This window comes from Meles meles, chromosome 5, assembly GCF_922984935.1.
Source record: "Meles meles chromosome 5, mMelMel3.1 paternal haplotype, whole genome shotgun sequence".
Lineage (NCBI taxonomy): Eukaryota > Metazoa > Chordata > Mammalia > Carnivora > Mustelidae > Meles > Meles meles.
Genome location: NC_060070.1, coordinates 82862748 through 82886222, shown reverse-complemented (window position 1 = coordinate 82886222; position 23475 = coordinate 82862748). Strand labels below are relative to the sequence as shown.

At 36.2% G+C, this 23475-nt stretch overlaps 1 protein-coding gene across 6 annotated transcripts in view; it reads right to left on the bottom strand.

Moving 5' to 3' along the window:
• Nucleotides 1-16672: 16672 nt before the first annotated feature.
• FAM184A (family with sequence similarity 184 member A) overlaps nucleotides 16673-23475 on the bottom strand; it is a 116877-nt gene continuing 110074 nt past the window's right edge. For 5 of the 6 annotated variants that reach the window (XM_046006732.1, XM_046006734.1, XM_046006736.1 and 2 more), the window contains 3 exons: nucleotides 21349-21453; nucleotides 18542-18744; nucleotides 16673-16990 (listed from right to left, as the gene is read on the bottom strand). In XM_046006732.1, coding sequence (XP_045862688.1) covers nucleotides 16909-16990; nucleotides 18542-18744; nucleotides 21349-21453 — 390 coding nt within the window. In that variant the 3' untranslated portion in view covers nucleotides 16673-16908. The remainder of the gene's footprint in view (nucleotides 16991-18541; nucleotides 18745-21348; nucleotides 21454-23475) is intronic. The other variant, XM_046006738.1, reaches the window with a different exon arrangement.

Sequence of the window (23475 nt, the reverse complement as noted above, 5' to 3'; positions counted from 1 at the left end):
ATCATGGTGGATGATTCTCAAACTCTTCCAAAAAATAGAAATGGAAGTAAAATTTCTGAACTCCTTCTATTAGGGCAGCATTACCTTGATTCCAAAACCAGACAAAGATCCCACAAAAAAGGAGAATTACCGACCAATTTTCCCTGATGAACATGGATGCAGAAATTCTCAACAAGATACTAGCAAATCAAATACTATGGTAACTTTGAAGATTTACTCTCAGCAACATTAAAATATGCAATACAGTATTGTTAATTATAAGCACCATGCTGTACATTACATCCCCATGACTTATTTATTTTTTATAACTGGAAGTTCTCACTTTTGAGCTCCTTTACCCATTTCTCTCCCTCCACACCTCCTTCTCCACCCTTCTCCCTCTTGCACCACCAGTCTGTTCTCTGTATCTATGAGCTGGGTTTTGTTTTTTGTTTTTGGTATTTTAGATTCCATATATAAGTGAGAGCATGTAGTATTTGTCTTTCCCTTACTTCACTTAGCATAATGCCATGGAGATCCATCCATGTTGTGACAAATGATGAGATTTCATTCTTTTTTATGGTTGAATAATATTCTTTTGTGGTGTGTGTGTGTGTGTGTGTGTGACGTTTTCTTTATCCATTTGCCCATGGTTGGAGAGTTAGGTTGTTTCCATGCCTTGGCTATTGTAAATAATGCTGCCGTGAATGTGGGGGGGTGCATATATCTTTTTGACTTTGTGTTGTTATTTCTTTTGGATAAATACCCGAGTGGATTTGTTGGATTATATGATAGTTCTGTTTTCCATTTTTTTGAGGAATCTCCATTCTCTTTCCATAGTGGCTGCACCAATTTTTTTTTAAATTTTTAATGTGATAAAATGTATATAATAAAATTTATTTTTTAACAAGTGTACAATTCTTTGGTATTAAGTATATTCACATATACTTATGTGATGCAACCATCACCACTATTGATCTCTGGAATTTTTTATCATCTCAGTCTGTACCAATTAAATAATAATTCTCTTTTACTTCCTTCCCTTTATTCCTGGCAACCTCTGATCTTTCTGTCATTATGACATAAAATCCCAGAAGTATGGAGTTCAGAGAACTTCCAGGTTTGTGAACACATCTATACTGGGAAGATTATGCATCCCAACTCCATGGGGACAAAATCTCTTTCATTCAGGATGTCTGAGCCTTTACCCAACACATCTCTTCAACTGGCTGTTTACCTGTTATCATCTCCTTCAATAATCTGGTAGATGTGTTTCCTTGAGTTCACTGAGCCACTTTGGCAAATTAACTGAACGCAGGGTCATTAGAACCTCCAGTCTATAGCTGGTTGGTCAGAATCCCAGCTGATCACCTGAACTTGCAGCTGGCTTCTGAAATGTGCATATGTGTAGGGGGAAGTGGGTAGAAACAGTCTGTCGGATGAAACCCTGAAGCTGTGGGACCCAGTGGTTTCTCTGGGTAGATAGTATCAGAATCGAGTTAAATCATAGGACACTCAGCTGGTGTCAAAGCCTTGTTGGTTGTAGAGGGGAGAAAAAAGCTACACATTTGTTGGCTGGAAGTGTCAGAAATAAATGTTGTGTATGAAGCTACAGAAGATACATAGGAGGTAGACTGAATTGAGGTATTCCCTACAACAGAATGTAAAGATTGGGTTTTTTTATTTTAGTTATCCACTTGTCTGTTCATGGGCATTTTGATTATCTTTTACCTTGTGGCTATTGTGAATAATGCTCCTGTGACCATTGGTGTGCAGGTATTTGTTTGAGTTGCTGCTTTCAGTTCTGCCTTTGAGTACATAGCTACATGAAAGGTAGCTATGGAATGACTATGGGATGACAGCTACATGGAATGACTGAATCATATGATAACTCTCTTTAGTTTTTCAAGGAAGAGCCAAACTATCTTCCACAGTGGCTATATCATTTTACATCCCTATCAGCCGTGCAAAAATGTTCCACGTTCTCAACATCCTTGTCAACACTTATCCTTCCCACCTCTTTTCCTTTTTTTCTTTTTAAAAATTCTGGTATAGTTAATATATACTATTATGTTAATTTTAGGTGTACAATATAGTGTTTCAAGAATTCTATACAATACTCAGTGTCCATCAAGATAAGTGTACTCTTAATGCCCTTCATCTCTTTCCCCGACCCTTCCACCTCCCCTCTGGTAACCATCAGTTTTCTCTATAGTAAATGATCTGGGTTGTTTTTTTTTTTAATATTTTATTTATTTGACAGAGAGAAATCACAACTAGGCAGAAAGTCAGGCAGAGAGAGAGAGAGAGGAGGAAGCAGCCCCTCCACAGAGCAGAGAGCCCGATGCTGGGCTCGATCCCAGTACCCTGGGACCATGACCTGAGCCGAAAGCAGAGGCTTTAACCCACTGAGCCACCCAGGCGCCCCTGATCTGGTTTTTTTGGTTTATCTCTTTTTTCCCCTTCATTTGTTTTGTTTCTTAAATTCCACATGTGAGTGAAACAACATGGTATGTGTATTTCTCTAACTAATGTATTTCACTGAGTGTTATCCTCTTTAGTTCCATCCATGTTGTTGCAAATGGCAATATTTCATTACTTTTCATGGCTGAATACTAGTCCATTGTGTGTGTGTGTGTGTGTGTGTGTGTGTGTGTGTGTATTGATATATTGCTATATTGCTATATATATATCTCAATCACATCTTTTTTATCCATTCATCCATGGATGGATATTTGGGCTGCTTCAAGTAGTTTGTCTACTGCAAATTATGCTACGATAAACAGTAGTGGATGTATCTCTTTGAATTAGTGTTTTGTATTTTTTGGGCAAATATGCAGTAGTGCAATTACTGGATCATAGATAGGGTAATTCTATTTTTAACTTTTTTGAAAAAACTCCAAACTTGTTTCCACTGCATCAGTTTGCCTTACACTGTGTCTGTCTTACACTGTGTTTGCCACCAACACTGTAAGAGGATCATTTTCCTCCACATTCTCCCCAAAGCTTGTTTCTTGTGTTTTTGATTTTAGCCATTCTGACAGGTGTGAGGTCATATCTCACTATGGTATTGATTTGTGTTTCCCTGGCAATGAGTGATGTTGAGCATCTTTTTGTGTGTCTGTTGGCCATCTGTGAATCTTCTTAGGAGAAATGTTCATATCGTCTGCCCTTTTAAAATTGGATTATTTGGGGGTTTTTTTTTGTGTGTTCTGCTGTAAAAGTTATATGCACACACACATGCACACACACACACATACACACACACATACACTCTCTCTCTTTCTCTCATTTTGGGGGGACACAGAGGGAGAGAAAGAATCCCAGATTCCACACCCAGTGCAAAGCCCAACATGGGCCTCAATCTCAGAACCCTGAGCTCATGACCCAGGCCAAAATCAAGAGTCTGACACAACCAGCTGAGGCACCCAGGCGCTCCAGTTCTTTATATATTTTGGATACTAACCCTTTATCAGATATGTCATGTTCAGATTTCTTCTCCCATTTAGTAGGTTGTCTTTTAGTTTAATTAGTTGTTTCCTTTGCTTTGCAGAAGCTTGCTTTCTTCTTTTCTTTTCTTTTCTTTTCTTTTTTTTTTTTTTTGATGTAATCCCAGCAGTTTATTTTTGCTTTTGTTTCCTTTGCCTCAGGAGATGTAGCTAGAAAAATGTTACAGCTGATGTCAAAGGAAATTACTGCTTGTATCCCTTTCTAGTATTTTTATTACTTGAGGTCTCATATTTAGGTCTTTATTATTTATTTATTTATTTATTTTTTGACAGAGATCACAAGTAGGCAGAGAGGCAGGCAGAGAGAGAGGGGAAAGCAGGCTCCCTGCTGAGCAGAGAGCCCGATGTGGGACTCGATCCCAGGACCCTGAGATCGTGACCTGGGCCGAAGGCAGCGGCTTAACCCACTGAGCCACCCAGGCGCCCCTCATATTTAGGTCTTAACCCATTTTGAACTCATCTTCATTTATGATATATAAAATAGTCCAGTTTTTATATGTAGTGGTTCAGTTTTCCCATACCATTTGTTGAAAAGACTGTCTTTTTCCCCATTGCATATTCTTTTCTCCTTGTCAAAGATTAATTAACCATATAAGTGTGGGTTTATTTTTGAACTCTGTTCTGTGCCATTGATCTATCTGTTTCTTTTAATGCCAGTATCATACTGTTTTGATTACTACAGCTTTGTAGTATAACTTGAAATCCAAAATTGTGATACCTCCAGCTTTGTTGTTTTTGTTTTCCTTTTCAAGACTGCTTTGGGTATTTGGGGTCTCTTGTGATTTCATACAAATTGTAGGATTGTTTAGAATTGTTCTCTTTCTGTTAAGAAAGCTGTTAGTATTTTGATAGGAATTGCATTAAATCTGTAGATTGGAATTTTTTAATGTGGAAAATAATTTTAATTTCTTTTTTTATGTTTATCATCACTAATATTTTTGGAAGAAAATACATTCAAAATTTGTACACTTTACATACAATTACATTTTGACCATGTACCTGTATTACTTTGAATTAAAATATAAAAAAGAAGAGGGATGCCTGAGTGGCTCAGTTGGTTAAGCAACTGACACACTTAATTTAAGCTCAGGTCATGATCTCAGAGTCCTGAGATCAAGCCCCACATCAGGCTCCATGCTCAGGGAGGAGTCTGCTTGAAGATTACTCTCCCTTTGCCCTTTTCTGCCCCCACTACCCCACCCCACACACTCTCTCTCTCAAATAAATAAACTAATTTAAAAAATAAAGTTAAGGGGCGCCTGGGTGGCTCAGTGGGTTAGGCCGCTGCCTTCGGCTCAGGTCATGATCTCAGGGTCCTGGGATCGAGTCCCACATCGGGCTCTCTGCTCAGCAGGGAGCCTGCTTCCCTCTCTCTCTGCCTGCCTCTCTATCTACTTGTGATCTCTCTCTCTGTCAAATAAATAAATAAAATATTAAAAAAAATCTTAAAAAAAAATAAAGTTAAGTTAAAATAAAAGAAGTCCGTGAAAAATAAAAATAATTTGGCAAATTGTGGGTATTCAATAAATATTAGGGACCTCCTAACGTCACCCCATCTTGTTTCTCTAGCTTTTAACTTGACATCATAAAGACCATCCTACTAAAGAATAAATGGGTCAACCAAGAAATTAAAGAAGAATTTTAAAAATTGATTGAAACAAATGAAAATGAAAACATAACTGTTCAAAATCTTTGGGATGCAGCAAAGGCAGCCCTGCAAGGAAAGTATATAGCAATATAAGCCTTTCTCAAGAAACAAGAAAGGTCTTAAATATACAACCTAACCCTATACCTAAAGGAGCTGGTGAAAGAACAGCAAAGAAAGCCTAAACCCAGCAGGAGAAGAGAAATCATAAAGATCAGAGCAGAAATCAATGAAATAGAAACCAACCAAACAAACAAAAAACCCAGTAGAACAAATCAACAAAACTAGGAGCTGGTTTTCTGAAAGAATTAATGAGATTGATAAACCCCTGGGCAGACTTATCAAAAATAAAAAGAGAAAGGACCCAAATTAATAAAATCATGAATGAAAGAAGAAAGATCACAACCAACACCAAAAAAATACAAACAATTATAAGAACATATTACGAGCAACTATACACCAGCAAATTTGACAATCTGGAAGAAATGGATGAATTCCTAGAGATGTATAAACTACCACAACTGAACCAGAAAGAAATAGGAAACTTGAATAGACCCATAACCAGTAAGGAAATTGAAGCAGTAGTCAAAAACCTCCCAACAAATGGGTAGATGGATATTTTACTAATATTTGTTCCTCTTATCCATGAATATGGACTATCTTTCCATTTGTTTGTGGCCCTCTCACCTTTTTAAAATAAAAGCCATTCAAACGGGTATAAAGCAGTATCTCATTGTGGTTTTGACTTGACTTTTCTAATGACTAATGATGTTGAGCATTTTTCACATATTTATTAGCCATTTCTAGATATACTCTGGAGAAACTTTTAAGTCCTTTGCCCATTTTTGAATTGGTTTTTGTTGTTTTTGAGCCTTAGTAGTTTATTTGTATGTTCTTGCTATTAATCCCTTACTACAAATATGCTTCGTGAATTTTTTTCCCATTTTGGGTGGTTACCCTTTCACTTTGTTTATAATGTCTTTTGGTGCACAAAGGTTTTGAATATTGATGAAGTCCCATTTATCTATTTGTGCTTTTGTTACCTATGCTTTTGGGATCATAGCCAAGAAATCATTGCCCAATCTAATGTCATGAAGATTTGCCTTATGTTTTCCTCTAAGAGTTGTATAGTTTTAGCTCTTAAATTTGAGTTTTTGATTCACTTTGTGTTAGATTTTGTATATGGTGTAAGATAATGGTCCATCTTCATTTTTTTTTTCTTATTGATATCTGGTTTTTCCAGTGCTGTTTGTTGAAAAAAACTTCCTTTTTCCACTGAATGATCTTGGCACCCTTGTCAAAAATCATTTGACTATGTGTGAAAGTTTCTGGGCTATTTTATTTCTTTTTTTTTTTTTTAATATTTTATTTATTTGACAGAGAGAAATCACAACTAGGCAGAGAGGCAGGCAGAGAGAGAGGAAAGGAAGCAGGCTCCCTGCGGAGCAGAGAACCCGATGTGGGGCTCGATCCCAGGACCCTGAGATCATGACCTGAGCCGAAGGCAGAGGCTTTAACCCACTGAGCCACCCAGGCGCCCCTGGGCTATTTTATTTCAAACAGATTTTGAAATAAAATAAAACTACTAATAAAAGTAAAATTATATTGTTAATTAAATATGACCACAATCAGATTATATTCCAGGGATTACCAGAGGTGGTTGATAGGTAGTAATCTTCCAAACCAAAATTAATATTATATAATCCATTTTCACAGTGGTATCATATAATAGGGAATGTTAGAAACTTTGTGATAACATGAAAGAAGTTATGCATATCATTATTTCAAAGAATAGGTCTGTGGCAAAATATGCTATTCATTTTGTTTTGTTTGATAAAATAAGTTTCCCACTTCATATACAAAAATAATACTTAAGATACTTCTATGGATAATTTTTAGTTGGATTTAGTTGGATCTCAATATTTTTATATGCCTTTATCATTAATATATTCTTAAAATCTGAATACTTAACTCAGAAACATTTTTGTGGCATATTTCCCAATATCTATTTGTATTGTTTTTCTTACAGAATTTTCCATATGGTTTCTGTGGACATGAATAAAGTCTTTCCAAACATGTTATAAATTTTTCTTTCTCCATCCCCTAATCCTGTATCATCTTTGTGATTCTCCCCTTAGGGCCTCTTCATTCCAGATTTAAAGTTAAAGTGTTGGGGAAAAGTTAAGAGCTAGAAACTTGTGGCGCCTGGGTGGCTCAGTGGGTTAAAGCCTCTGCCTTCGGCTCAGGTCATGATCCCAGGGCCCACATCGGGCTCTCTGCTCTGCAGGGAGCCTGCTTCCTTCTCTCTCTGCCTGTCTCTCTGCCTGGTTGTGATTTCTCTCTGTCAAATAAATAAAAATTTAAAAAAAGAGCTAGAAACTTACTGTTTGATGATGAAAAGCCTTAAGTAAATATGTGAAGATATGGTGTTAGGAAGAAAAACAAGAGTTTTAATTATACCTACATACAGACTGGTTATGAAGGAGTTGACTTAAGGAGATAAAAACTAAATATCTCAACCTCTATGTAAAAATCCACTTGACATCTTCCAAAGTAAGAATGATATTGTGATTTATAATAAGAAATATATATTTAGGGGTGTCTGAGTGGCATCTAAGTGAGGAGAAACTCAAGGTGTCTTTGTTATGTGGTTCAGCTGATTTTTGGACCTCACCTAAGGATTTGTGCTCTGAAAGGGAGGCCAACCTTGTGACAAGAGGGTTGGAACTCCTGGGCCTCGAGAAGAGAAGAGGGGCTTAGAGATTGGGGTTAAGCACTAATGGCCCATAAATTTAATCAGTCATGCCTGTGTAATGATGTGTCAATAAAAACACAAAAGGATGGGAATCAGAGAGCTTTTGGGTTGGGGAACTAGAACACTCCATGTGCCACTGTGCCAGGCCCCCAACTCCAAAAGGATAGAAGCTCCTTTGTTTGGGATCTTGCCCTTTGTATCTTTTCATTATATTCATCTGTAACCTTTAATATCCTTTGTAAAAAAATCAGCAAGCTAATGTGTAAACACGTTTCCTGAGTTTTGTGGATGGCTCTAGCAAATTAATTGAACCCAAGGAGGGGATTGTGGAAATTTTGATTTATAGCCAGCTGGCCAAAAGCACAGGTAACAACCTAGGCTTGGGATTGGGGTGTAAAGTAGAGAGCAGTCTGGTAGAGTGAGCACTTAACCTGTGGGATCTGATGCCATCTCCAGTAGTGTCGGAACTGAGTTGAATTGTAGGACACACAGCTGGTGTTGGAGAATTGCTAGGATATGTGGGACAACCCCGCCTCCACCCTTGACACACATTGGAAATTGGTGATCAGTACCATTAGTAAGCTAATTAAGTGGTAGTGATCAGTACCATTAGTAAGCTAATTAAGTGGTAGTATACGTCCACTGTGGTTTTACTTCTAAAATCCGAGCATAAATATAATTATGTTAAAGATGATCAATAGCATTTTTATTGTTGTTATCATGCCTCTGCAAATACTCACTCTTCTGACCTCCCTCATTTGCCGTATTTACCAACAAAATCCTAAACCTGGTGAAGTATAACTACCCATTGACATAAACCTGCATCCAAGTAGCTGCAGATGGGCAAAGAGCACAGTCAGGCTGATGGGTTTCAGTGTAAATATACAGCCTCCAATCTCAGTCACTGCCTGACAGTCCTTTTACTCTTCTCTAGTAACTTTGCTCTTCTACTTTCCAGGACAACTATTTACTCACCTAGAGTAATTTATATCTTTCCCAAACTATCTCCTTTTATCTTTGTAGGAAGGTTGGGTGGAAGGTTGTGTAGGTGTCATTTTATTACACAGACCTGGAGACCGAGTCACAAGTGGTTAAGATTTTGTTGGTGGCAGAGCCTGGTCTAGGGAGCCTCAGAAGACGTGAGCTTCCTATCACTGGAGTATCTAAGTTGTCAGGGATGTTCTAGGGGAGATTAAAGCATTCTGTGGGAGTTTAGAAGTTTTTTTTTGTTTTTTGTTTTTTTTTTTTATTTTTTTTTTTTATTTATTTTTTTTCAGCGTAACAGTATTCATTCTTTTTGCACAACACCCAGTGCTCCATGCAAAACGTGCCCTCCCCATCACCCACCACCTGTTCCCCCAACCTCCCACCCCTGACCCTTCAAAACCCTCAGGTTGTTTTTCAGAGTCCATAGTCTCTTATGGTTCGCCTCCCCTCCCCAATGTCCATAGCCCGCTCCCCCTCTCCCAATCCCACCTCCCCCCAGCAACCCCCAGTTTGTTTTGTGAGATTAAGAGTCATTTATGGTTTGTCTCCCTCCCAATCCCATCTTGTTTCATGTATTCTTCTCCTATCCCCCTCCCCCCCCATGTTGCTTCTCCATGTCCTCATATCAGGGAGATCATATGATAGTTGTCTTTCTCCGATTGACTTATTTCACTAAGCATGATACGCTCTAGTTCCATCCACGTCGTCGCAAATGGCAAGATTTCATTTCTTTTGATGGCTGCATAGTATTCCATTGTGTATATATACCACATCTTCTTGATCCATTCATCTGTTGATGGACATCTAGGTTCTTTCCATAGTCTGGCTATTGTAGACATTGCTGCTATAAACATTCGGGTACACGTGCCCCTTCGGATCACTATGTTTGTATCTTTAGGGTAAATACCCAGTAGTGCAATTGCTGGGTCATAGGGTAGTTCTATTTTCAACATTTTGAGGAACCTCCATGCTGTTTTCCAGAGTGGTTGCACCAGCTTGCATTCCCACCAACAGTGGAGGAGGGTTCCCCTTTCTCCGCATCCTCGCCAGCATCTGTCATTTCCTGACTTGTTAATTTTAGCCATTCTGACTGGTGTGAGGTGATATTTCATTGTGGTTTTGATTTGTATTTCCCTGATGCCGAGTGACGTGGAGCACTTTTTCATGTGTCTGTTGGCCATCTGGATGTCTTCTTTGCAGAAATGTCTGTTCATGTCCTCTGCCCATTTCTTGATTGGATTGTTTGTTCTTTGGGTGTTGAGTTTGCTAAGTTCCTTATAGATTTTGGATACTAGCCCTTTATCTGATATGTCGTTTGCAAATATCTTCTCCCATTCTGTCAGCTGTCTTTTGGTTTTGTTAACTGTTTCCTTTGCTGTGCAAAAGCTTTTGATCTTGATGAAATCGGAAGTTTTTTTTTTTTAAGATTTTATTATCCATTTGAGATAGAACACATGAGTTGGGGGGAGGGGCAGAGGGAGAGGGACAAACAGGTTCCCTGCTGATCAGGGAGCTGGAGGATATGGGGCTTGATCTCAGGATCCTGGGATCATGATCTGAGCCAAAGGTGACTCAGAGCCACTCAGGCACCCCTAGAAGAGATGGCTTTGAAGGATACTTCTAACACTAAGATTCTAGGATTCCACGTTGCTTTTTCTATCAAAATAAATGTTTTTGCTGAAACTATTTTTCTCCAGTTACAGTGTTAACCATTTAAATATGACTCCTTTGACCATTTGTGTATATGTGTGTGTGTGAGAGAGAGAGAGAGGGAGAGAAAAGCAGAAAGGCTTTAGTCTCATCCTAGGGTCCTATCACCCCAGAGGCCTCAGTTGGCAGAGCATGATGGTGGCATAGATAAAGCCTCGAAGTATAGGATCAGCAAGAACATTCTCACTGCAGGTATCTTAGGCAGTTCAGCTCAGGTTTCCTAAAGCTGCAGTCTTATTTTTTATTTTTGTCATTATCCATAGAAAGTATTTCTTTCTTTTTTTATTGATGTATATTTGACACACAGTGTTACATTAGTTTCAGGAAAACAACATTCAATAAGCCTGTATGTTATAGTGTGTCCACCACAAGTGTAGCTGCGATCTGTCATACAACACTATTACAATATCATTAACTATATTCCCTATGCTGTACCTTTCATCTCCATGACTTACTCATTCTACCACCAGAAAAGAATGCCCCCTCCCCTTCACCATTTTGCCCAACCCCCTACCCATATCTCCCCTCTTGCACCCATCAGTTCTCTGTACTTATGGGTCTGTTTCTGCCTTATGTTTATTTTGTTAGATTCCACATATAAGTGAACTCGTATGATGTTTGTCTGATTTACTTCACTTAGCATAATACCTTCTAGGTTCCACCCATGTTGTCACAAATGACAAGATCTTGTTCTTTTTTATGGCTGAATAATATTCCTTTATATGTGTGTGTTTATGTGTGCACCACATCTTCTTTATCTATTCATCTATTGATCTATTATCTATTCATCTATTCATCTGTCCATGGACACCTGGATTGCTTTCATATCTTAGCCATTGTAAATAATGCTGCATTAAACTTGGGGTGCATGTATCTTTTTGAATTAGTATTTTTGTTTTTGGATAAATACCCAGTAGTGGAATTACTGGATTACATGGTAGTTTTGTTATTTTTCTGAAGATGCTACATACTGTTTACGTTCATATTTCCACCAGCAGTGCACAAAGGGTCCTTTTCTCTCCACACCCTCACCAACACTGGTTGTTTCTTGTCTTTTTGATACTAGCCATTCTGACTTGTGTGAGATAATATCTCCTTGTAGTTTAAATTTCCATTTCCCTGGTGATTCATAAAGTTAAGCATCTTTTCATGTATCTGTTAGCTATCTGTATGTCTTCTTTGAGAAAATGTCTATTTAGATTCTCTGTGGGGTTTTTGGTGTTGAGTTGTACAAGTTCTTTCTGTATTTTGAATGTTAAACCTGTATTGAATATGTTATCTGTAAATATCTTCTCCCAATCAGGAGACTGCCTTTTGGTTTCATTGTTTCCTTTGCTATGCAAAAGCTTGTTTAATCTCAATAGTTTATTTTTGCTTTTGCTCCCTGCCTGAGGAGACCTATCTAGAGAAATGTTTCTAAGGCCAGTGTCAAAGAAATTACTACCGATGGTTTCTTCTTGGAATTTTATGGCTTCAGGTCTTACATTTAAGTCTTAAATGCATTTTGAGTTTATTTTTGTATATGGTGTAAGAAAGTGGTCCAGTTTCATTCTTTTGTATGTATGTAGTTGTCCAATTTTCCCAGCACCATTTATTGAAGTACCTGTCTTCTCCCCCATTGTATGTTTTTCCTTTGTCATAGATTAATTGACCATAGAGCACGGATTTATTTCTGAACTCTCTATTCTTTTCCACTGATCTGTGTCTGTTTTCGTGCTAGTACTGTATTCTTTTGATTACTACAGCTTGGTAGTGTATCTTGAAATGTGGGATTGTGATACCTCTGTCTTGTTATTTTTCAAGATTGCTTTGCCTATTTGGGGTCTTATGTGATTCCATACAAATTTTAATATTATATGTTATAGGTCTATGAAAAATGCTATTGCTATTTTGATAGGCCTTGCATTATTTTGTAATTGCTTTTGGTAGTATGGACATTTAAACAATATTCTTCTAATTCATGATCATGTCTTCAATTTCTTTCATCAGTATTTTACAGAGTTGTTCCACCTATTTGGTTATATTTATTCTTAGTTTTTTGTTTTTGTTTTGTTTTTAAGATTTTAAGTAATCTCTGTACCCAATGTGGGGCTCAAACCCACAACCTCGAGATCAAAAGTCATATGCTCTACCAACTGAACCAGCCAGGCTGGTAATAAAGCCTCTACTTTATCCTTTGTGTTGCTACTGTAAATGGGATTTTAAAAAATTCTGTTTCTGCTATTTATAAGGGTATAGAAACACAACAGACTTCTTCGTATTTTCTATCCTGCAAATTTGTTGAATTCAATTATTCTAACTTTTTTGGGGGGGTCTTTAGAATTTTCTATATATAGCATCTTGTCATGTGCAAAGAATGAATTTTATCAATTTGTATGCCTTTTATTATTTTGATTGCTGTGGTTATGACGTCCAAGAGTTTATCAGTATGATGAATATGATGTTAGCCATGGGTTTTTCATATATGGTATTTATTCATTTGAGGTATGTTCCCCTCTAAACCTACTTTGTTGAGGGATTTTGTCATGAATGGATGTTGTACTTTGTCATATGCTTTCTCTTCACCTATTGAGATGATAGAAACTTTATCCTTTGCATTGTTAATGCTGTGTATCACATTGATTGATTTGCTAATGTTGAACTACCTTTGCATTCCTGGAACAAATCCTACTTAATCATGGTATATGATTTTTTTTTTTTTTTACAAATGTATTGTTGAATTTGGTTTGCTCAAATTTTGTTGAGGATTTTTGCATCTATGTTTATTAGGGATATTGGCCTGTCGTTTTTGTTTTTCATAGTGTCTTTGTCTAGTTTTGGTATCAGGGTAATGCTAGCCTTGTACAATGTATTTGGAAGCTTCTCTTTCTTTTCTAGTTTTTTTGTAGTAGTTTGAGAAGAATGGGTGTTAACTGATCTTTTAAACATTTTTTTTAAGATTTTTATTTATTTGTCAGAGAGAGAGAGTGAGCACAGGCAGAGTGGCAGGCAGAGACAGAGAGAGAAGCAGGCTCCCCGCCGAGCACGGAGCCCGATGTGGGACTCGATTCCAGGATGCTGGGATCATGACCCGAGCCGAAGGCAGCCGCTTAACCAACTGAGCCATCCAGGCATCCCTAACTGTTCTTTTAAATGTGTGGTAGAATTCACCTGTGAAGCTGTCTGATCCTGGATTTCTGTTTGTTGGGAATTTTTTGGTTATTGAGTCAATTTTGTTACTAGTAATTGGTCTGTTCAGATTTATTATGTATTCCTGGCTCAGTTTAGAAAGATTATATGTTTCTAGGCATACATTTCTTCCAGTTTGTCTAATTTGTTGGCATAGAATTTTTGTAGATTATTTACTTACAGTTCTTTGTATTTCTGTGCTGCCAGTTCTTTCTCCCCCTTCTTCCCCCCCCCCCCATTGGATTTATTTGGGTTCTCTTTTTTTCCTTGAGGAATCTGGCTAAAGGTTTACCTTTTTTTTTTTTTTTCCCCCCAAAGAACTAGTTTTTGGTTTCATTGATCTTTTCTGTTGTGGGTATGTGAGAGTATGTGCATCTATTTCATTTATTTGTGTTGTGGTTTTTGTTTTCTTTCTGCTAACCTTGGGCTTTTTTCTTTTTCTAGTTTCTTTAGATATAGATTGTTTGAATTATTTTATTTTTTTCATTTAAGCCAGTATTGGTCTAAATTTCCCTCTTGGAACTGCTTTTGCCTACATCGCAAAGATTTTGGACAATTTTATCTTGTCTCTATGTATTTTTTTAATCTCCTCTTTCGGTTTCTTTGCTGATCTCTTGGTTGTTCAATAACATGTTATTTAACATCCATGTGTTTGTGAGTTTTTGTTTTCTTGTGATTGATTCCTAGTTCCATACTGTTGTGGCCAGAAAAGGTACATCATATGATTTTAATCTTAAATTTATGTGATTTGTTTTATGGCCTAACATGTGATCTGTCCTGAGAATGTTCTATACACACTTGAAAAGAATGTGTATTCTGATATTTTTGGATGCAATATTCTTTATGTATCCGTTAAGTCCACCTTGTTTAGTGTGTCATTCGAAGGCATGGTTTCCTTATTGATTTTCTGCCTGATCTATGTATTCATTGATATAAGTGGGGTGTTCCTCTCTAATTGATTGTGTTACTGTCAGTTTCTCCCTTTAATATCTGTTAATATTTGTTTTATGATTTAAAGGCTCCAATATTGGGTGCATAGATATTATAGTTATTCTGTGTTTTGTTGGAGTTATCATTATGTAATATCCTTTTTTATTATCTCTTGTTAGTCTTTGTTTTAAAGTCTATTGTCTGATATATGTATTGCTACTCTGGTCTGTTTTATGTTTCTTCCCCCTCACATGGAATATCTTTTTTCCATCCTTTCATTTTCAATGTCTATATGTGTCTTTAGCTCTAAAGTGAGTCTCTTGTAGGCAGCATATAAGTAGGTCTTTTTTTTTTTCTTTTCAGCCAGTATGGTGATTTAAAATTTTTAAATCTAATCATGCTATTACTTGCTCAAAATTCTACAGGATCAAGCTGAATTCCTTACTAAGCATCTCAGGCCCTTTGTAGAATAATGGAGCATAGGTTTTAACCTTTACTACTTGTACATTTGTACTCTTCATTTGAGTTGTTAATGTGTTAAAAATATTAAATTCTAATAAAAGGCTAGGTGCTCTAGGAATTGTTGCTGTCTTAGGCCATATTCTCTAGCCTACACATTGATCCCATAGGATTGCCCTTAATTCTCTGGATGTAGCTCACCTCTTCTATCTTGATACTTGTTCCAGTTTGTGCCTCAAACAGCTCTGTCCCTCGTCTGGTTAATTCCTACCCATACTTCAAAATTATAATTGGGTACCATTTCCATGTCAAGCTTTCCCTGACAGCACCTGTAGAATTAATCACTTCCTTCTCTCTTTTCTCACTGTACACTCCATAAATCTTGTGTCCCTTCTGATATTGCTCTGATATTGAAAAAGTTTGGTCCTTGGCTATTTCAGCAAGTATGTGGTGAGCTATTGAGGACAGGTGTTCATCATCTCTGTATGTCTGTGTCAAGTCATTCACCTGCATGAGTACTAATCATCAAGTCCTTGGTAAATAACCTCCAAATTATTAGGTAAAATAAAAATCAGGGATGAGAATATGTGCTAATAACTAGATTTGTTTTCTGAAATAAGAATTAACCACTTACCAAATTCAGTCTCAGTTGAAGAAAAAATTCATAGCAAGTATTTTATATACTTTTTTTCTAGGATAAATTAAAAGATTATGCCAACTGTGCAAACTCATATACAATGGTTTGTTTTTCTAATGCCCCTTAGCATAGTGACACATAATAACCACTAAAAAACCTGGTCTTTATTGTTACAATCATTCATAGATCAGGTGTTTGTATTCATCTTGTTCACCCAAATTCTTCTAAAGTCTACACTGAATGGTCAACCAAATTTGTCACTAGTTGTTGAATAGTAGTTGATATATCAATAACAAACTTTTTTTCTTTCTAAATTTTAATTTAGATTTAATTAACATATAGTGTATTAGTTCCAGGGGTAGAGTTTATTGATTCATCAGTTGCATATAATACCCAGTGCTCATTACATCAAATGCCCTCCTTAAAACCCATTACCCACTAACTTTTAAGACAAATTAAGACAGACCTGTCTCTTTACCAAATGACTTTTGGCCAAAAATCATACTGATCATAGAAACTAACTATATTAGAAGTCCTAGACCCTTAACTATTAGAATAACAAAATACACTATAAATAAGTCAACAGTATTTTTATAGCTGAAAGTTTATAATTTCCACAAGTGTTTTCATTATAGACTTATAAATTTAGAGGACAGAGCTTGTAATTATAGTTATACATGATAATGGAACAAATTATTTATCCTGTATTTATCCTGATTTTGTTATGATTATAAAAGTCAAATAATATTTTATTATGCAGTAAAACTTTTTTTAGAAAACACCTTTTTAGTAAGTCTTATCTAGAATTTAAAAATATTTAAAAAGTCTAACAAGCTTACTAGAAAAAAATGAAAAGCACTGTTTGTTCTAACAAAATTTATTATGCAGTAATTACAAAGGTTAAAGACTCTTCCATCTCAAATAAAAATAACTGTTATAATTACACACATAATATAGTAGACTGATTCCAATAAATATTACAGGAAATAGTGTATTTTCAAATTGGAAAGACAAATACTTTCTCATTCACAGTGTTTGACATAGGAAAGCCTGTACACGTAATGGTCTGTATAAGGTCATGCTCTTAGTAATTGTCCATACAGAGCTAGCTGTTGCCAACACAATTCTTTCAGAATGTGAAGTACCGGGCAAACCACTCCTGGCGCTGGGGATCTGGAGAAGCCACCGGGGAAGCTTCACTCTGAAGAGGACTGAATTCATAAAAAAAGAGAGAAATGTAACCCAGCATTAAGCTGTTTTGCAAAACGAAGGGAAAAGCACAAAAAAATCAGTGTAGATGACCACAATTGGTTCCCTGTGTTAGATGTGTTCTGTAGATCCCTCTACACTAGATTGGTTTCTCCACTCCATGAGAGCATGAGAGTGCATCAGCAGCTCAGATGAAGTCAGTTAAGGAGGAGCCACATCAAAACAATTACAAAAAATTACAAAAAGACAAAAATTAGACAGCTGAGAAAAACTTTGAATAAAAAAATTCAGGAGGAACTATCAGAAATAAGAACAAGGTAACATTCCTCTTTTTCAGCACCTTTTTACTTAATTAAAATTTCAGAATCTGACACAAGCATTTGATTTTTTTACAGATGTGTCCTCTATTTTAACTAACTAAGCCATGGCATAGTATTTTTACTACATGTATATTTATATTAAACTTTCATAATTCCATAAACAGTCTAGGGCGAAAGGAGTACCTTAAGAAGCCCATTTCCCTCCATCTTCAAAGTTATATCATTTATACTTAATTCTAACTAAAGTTTCTTTGGGCTAGTTGAGAAAATAAAAGAATCCCTACCGTCTTTGGGGGAAATTACAAGGCACGCAACAATGTGTAATGGAAACTCCAGTGGTCAAGTTCCTTGAGCTCATGCACATGCATCTTACTGATACCTGAACATACCCATGCACAAGGGAAAATAAGCAACACAAAATATTTAGCAGGAGGCACATTCAAAAGTGTATGTGACTATTTTTATTCTTGTTACTTTTTTCTATTTAAAATAATTAGTCATGAACTATGTCATCACTTACCCTAGAAAAAGATTGTGTCTACCTGTAAGATTACTAGTGACACTGCTGAGACTTGGTAGGAATAAATTTAAAAAAAATTTAAATCAGCACAGACTCAGTAATAGTAAGGCAAACCTAAAACAACAATACTTTCTGATATTATTTAATGGATAAACAACTGGGTTTTATTTAAATTCTCCTTGTAAATACATTTAATTAAGTCTGAGGTTAACTTCAAGTTGGAATATCACTTGTAAAAATTTTTTTCTAAATTTATTTTTTTCTTATATCTATTGTTAAATTCCCAGAGCTTACATATTTTTTTATTTTGGCAGTAAGCATATATATTTGTAAATAAGCCTGGTAAACAAGAAAGTGAAGAAAATATGTAAGAAAAAAAAAATTTTAAGTTCTGTAATAAAGATGGATTATTAGTGAAAAATTTGCTACAATACTCAAAATGAAGCAGGTATCAATAAATATCAAAATTCTAAGCACACGATATTACATTAGCACCTCTTTCAGCATATAGAAAAATTGACAAGAAATTAGAAAAAAATCTTCAGAGCCAAAAAGGAGTTCTCTAGAGAAGTGATAAATGAATTTTGAAAATCTTTCACAGTAATATTTCTTTTCCTAGGCTGGTCTTAAAGTAGTGAATTTCTGCAACGTAAGAAGGTAAATTTTTCAAGTTAAAAAAGAAAAGAAAAAATCACTGGTGAGACGGGGCTCACCTCAAAAATGTCTTGGGCTCTTTAGGTGGCACTGGCTGTGGAAGTGGTTTGCTGCTGTTGAACTCAATATCGTGGACTGGAGAATTAGGAATGGGATCCAGGCGGTTAGGATGTCCATTGCCCACTCCACCAGATTCCAGAGCACTTAGATTGGGAACACTCACAAACCTGTTTGTTGGTGATTTATCATTCTTCTTCTTTTGCTGCATTAAAAATAATACATGTGAGGATAGCCCCTGCATAAGGACAAATGAGAAAATAGGAATAGTAGAAGATATAATTTGGCATGGGAAGATTTTGGAAACTTTATGTTAACTTGGATGTTAAAATGAACCAGTGTTACCCAAAGTGTGGTCTGGGGATCCTTGGAGGTGTTCTTTATCTACATGGAATCCTTAGGACAGACATGCTGCTGGGTCAGAAAGAATGAGGAAGAAACAGGGAATGGTGTTCATGGGGAGGGGAAGAGATGGAAAGAATGTCAGAGGGAAAAGACTACTTAAAGGAAAGGGAAAAGGAGCAGGTCTTGCAGATACCAGGAGGTTAAACAGATTTAGGCTAAAATTAGGAAAAGAAGGTTATAAAGTTAGACAGTTTTAAAAGGGAGGTCGGTGAACTTTAGCCTTCTGTCAAAGGGAGGCACTCCTTGCCTGGAGAGAAAAAAAGGGGGGGGATGGAAAAATGCTTGGCGAAGTAGTTTGAAACATATCCCACATTCCTACTTAAGATCTAAAGCGGACTCAAGTAACTGGTTTCAAATTTGCTGTACCATCTTTTTGAAGACAGAAAATTAGATCTGCATAAATAAGTCTTTTTTCCCAATTGGTGGTATCAATAATTGGATCATAATCTTTTAAAAACATTTAAATGTTATAAAGCAAAAGTGATCCATTTATTAAATTGCTTAGTTGGGTCTTTAAAAAATTAACAGCAAGAGAAATACAATCAGATTATCAAAACCCATCAGCTTGCAAACCATTAAGTCTATTTTATTCATACCTCTAGAATCAATGAACATTATCTTGCTGTACACAGTAAAATTTTACATTTGCAAGATATATTTAATACCATCTTTACAAGTTAAATGTGTGCTAATTAAATTTATGAAATATTTTTCTGCAAAATGATTCAAGTGTTTAAAAAAAATAGCCTAATTGGCCTTTTTCCTTTATTTACAAAGTAATGATCTTACTATCTAGACATTGCCCTCTTTCTCTATGTCATATTCTGTGAATCACAGAGTCTCTGACAAAAGGTCTACTTTGCATAGCTGAAAAAACAAGGGAAGAATAATGTCTTCTAGAATCACAATTATTAAAGCTGAAGTCTCTCAGGATTGAACAGATGTATCTTTTGCATTTTCTTATTCTAGTCACCAGAGGGTGTAAATAAACCGACTGTAGGTTTCTATTTGAAGGAATCAAAAGTCTCATTGGTAAAGTTCTACAGGAATGATTTTGTAGCTAAAAATTTAATTCCAAAAATATATTAGAAACATTTTCATTTTATTGGGGCACCTGGGTGGCTCAGTTGTTAAGCATCTGCCTTCGGCTCGGGTCATGAGGGTCCCGGGATCGAGGGTCCCAGGGTCCCTGGATCCAGTCCTGCACCTGGCTCCCTGCTTGGCCGGAAGCCTTCTTCTCCCTCTCCCACTCCCTCTGCTTGTGTTCTCTCTTTTGCTGTCAAATAAATAAAATCTTTAAAAAAAAGAAAATGTTTTCATCTTATTATTTGTTTCATCAAGTCTCATAATCTTGCTTTGTAATTAAAAACTTATTTCACCCTAAAATGTGAACTTAAAAACTAACTATATTAATTCTCACCAATTATGAGAGCCTTCCATGTGCCAGGTAGTATTTTAGGCTCTGTAGAATCAGCTATCGGCATCCCTACTCCAGTCATTCTGTTTCATAAAACATTTAAGTCATTCTATGTTAAAGGCTTAAGCTTAAAATTTGGAGCAGTTTAATTTGTGAAGGGAAGATAGAGTCCATGTTCTTAACAGAGAAGTTTTTTATGAGCACTGAAAGTAAAAATTTCTGCCTAAGGGCTCAATAGAAATTAGGCATAAGAGGCAAATTAAATCTGAATCCAAAAATAGCTTTAGCACTAGTACTTTTCCACTACTGATTTCTGCCAAAAGATATGTAATCCCTATAAAGCCAATATACATAATTAATTCATTATTTGCTTTATTCAGTTACTTGTGGCCACTTACAGAAAATGTGATGAAATTTGCAACTGAATACCTACCATACCATAGGAAGCTATGTTACAAAGATGTGTAAGACTTAGCCATGTCCATTTCACTTGCCTATAAGGCTCTTTTATCTGTCCTGAGAGAGTAACAAAGTCTCAGAATAGCTTTCAATTTTAAGTGTCAAGAAATGTACTAAGACGGGGAGAAGTAAAGCGCTTCTCCAAAGACTGGTAGGCAACAAGGCTCATTAACATGGCAGGCCTAAGGCCTTAAGTTAGGGAGCACTGTTAGGTATACAGGGCTAGAGTACCTTTCAGGACCCCATAGAGGATAGTGAACACCAAGAAAATGATGTTAGTTTTCTTTGGAGATGTGAAAAACCAAACGACAGAAACCAAGGTTTTACAATAATGTCTTAAGGAGTATGAATTCTCAACAAAAAATATTAATCTCATTCTGTGAAAATGTACACATAAAAAATTCATAGATTTTAATCCTAAATACTAAATTTAAGATTTGGAAGGTTTATCCTATGCTGCTCTAAATATTAAAAATTTTAAACAAGTTTTAAACTACATCCCTATTTTATAGTGTTTATAGCACATACCTTAGTCAATGGATTAATAACACCAACAGTAGGGCTTGAGTTAAACACTTTGTTGAAGTTAGTTTCTCGATTGACTAATTCCAGCTGATAAAACTTATTATCCTCCTAAGCAAAAGAATTATAAACACCACTTAGACATTTTCTATTGAAAATTTAACACTGTTTAAATGCCATTTCATTCAGAATTTAATATAAAACCGGAGTGAGGATTTATATACCTCGTTCATCAAAGATTTCTAGATTTGATTGCTAGTGACTTAATGACTGCTGGTAGGAAGGTTTTCAAAACTTTTCAAAATCGTATGTTTTGGGGTTCTTCTCTACCCATTAATAGCTTTTTTCTCCAGGACTGGATCTAAATATTTTATTTGTCCCTATTCTCTGTTCCAAAGGGCTGACTATGCAGTTTGAGCAGCTTAACTTACATTCATGGAGTTGTGTATATGGTTTCGTTGTTTCTATAAAGGTGACACTGATTATCATTATTCTTCAGCACTGGAAATACATTTGATCTTGCCTAATCTCCTCTCTGAGACCTCAGTGTTGACTTTTGAACAACAAAGTTTTGATCTGCATGGGTCCACTTACATGCTGATTTTTTTTTTTTTTTGATGAATGAAGTACTATAAATATTATTTTATCTAATGACATTTTTAGTAAGATTCTTCTCTTCAGCTTACTTTACTGTCAGAATATGGTATATAATACATATAATATAGAAAACAGGTGTTAATTGACTTTGTTATCAGTAAGGCTTCAAGTCAACAGTAGTTTATTAGTAATCCAGTTTTCAGGGAGTTAAGTTATACATGGATTTTCAACTATGCAAGGAGTTGGGTGCCCTATAACCCCTGCACTGTTCAAGGTTTGACTGTACTACAGCAGTTCTAATCACTGGCCAGAGAAAAAGTGACCTACATACAGTTAAATCCTTTGCCTTTTACTTCACCACCACCATGTGTCAACTGAACAGACTGTAAGAAGTAAACACATGAGTGTGAAAAGCACAACTCTGCTCTAGTAGAACCAGATACTTCATCCCCTTCTTAGTTACCACTGTCATTTGCACCAATCTCCGCCCATGTGCTTCAGAGTCCGCAGAATTGGTGTGTAGTAGGAAGAGTGTAGAACAACCCTTACCCGGATTTCTAATCTGTCACCAACTAGCTATGTTGCTTTGTGTTTGCTTTATTCTTTGAAGTCTAATACCTATCCTATTGTGAGGATAAAATAAAACTATATCTTTAACATCTGTTCACTAAGAATTGGAAAAGCTATTTCTAGCATAGATGAAATAAATTACATTTAAACCCTGTGCTAACTTCATGTGTGGAATAGAAGGTAATCAGAGGAATCTATGAGGAACTGTGCTCATGTTCACAATGCCTAGAAAATCCTGCCAATGTCTGCTCCTGGGTTCCATAAGGAAACCCAATTGATAACTGGCTGCTTTTAGCAGGAACTTAATAGTCCAAGCCAACAGGATGACTTTCCTAAATGCCAAAAAAGAGAAGCTAAAGAAAAGACTTCAGAAATAAATGCTTCTAGGCCCTCTTTGCATGCTAACATCCACAGTTTTCAGTTAAAGAGATCAATGAACCAGTAGAGTGATTAGCATTCTATTTTTAGTTTTACCCTGAAAAAAAAAATTTTTTTTAGTGACTGTAAAAATTATTTTAAGTATTGATCAGGATATATAATTTTAGAAAACTCTAAAATGTTTTATGAGTTATTAAGACATTTGTGTATTTCTTATTCTTCCATCCAAGTACTAACCAGGCCCTGCTTAGCTTCTGAGATCAGACAAGATCAGGTGCGTTCAGGGTGTTGACTGTATTTCTCATTTTGAAGAATAATGAAGTCAGTTTATTTATTGTTAAAACTGTATTTTCTTCCCTAATGGACTGCTCAGAGACCCTAACATCTCACTGGACCTAGATTCTCAAGAGAGGGGCGCTGGGTGGCTCAGTTGTTAAGCGTCTGCTTTTGGCTCAGGTCATGATCCCAGGACCCTGGGATTGAGCTGCTCAGCAGAGAGCCTACTTCTCCCTCACCCACACTCCTTACTAGTGTTCCCTCTCTGTGTGTCTCTCTCTGTCAAATAAATAAATAAAATCTTAAAAAAAA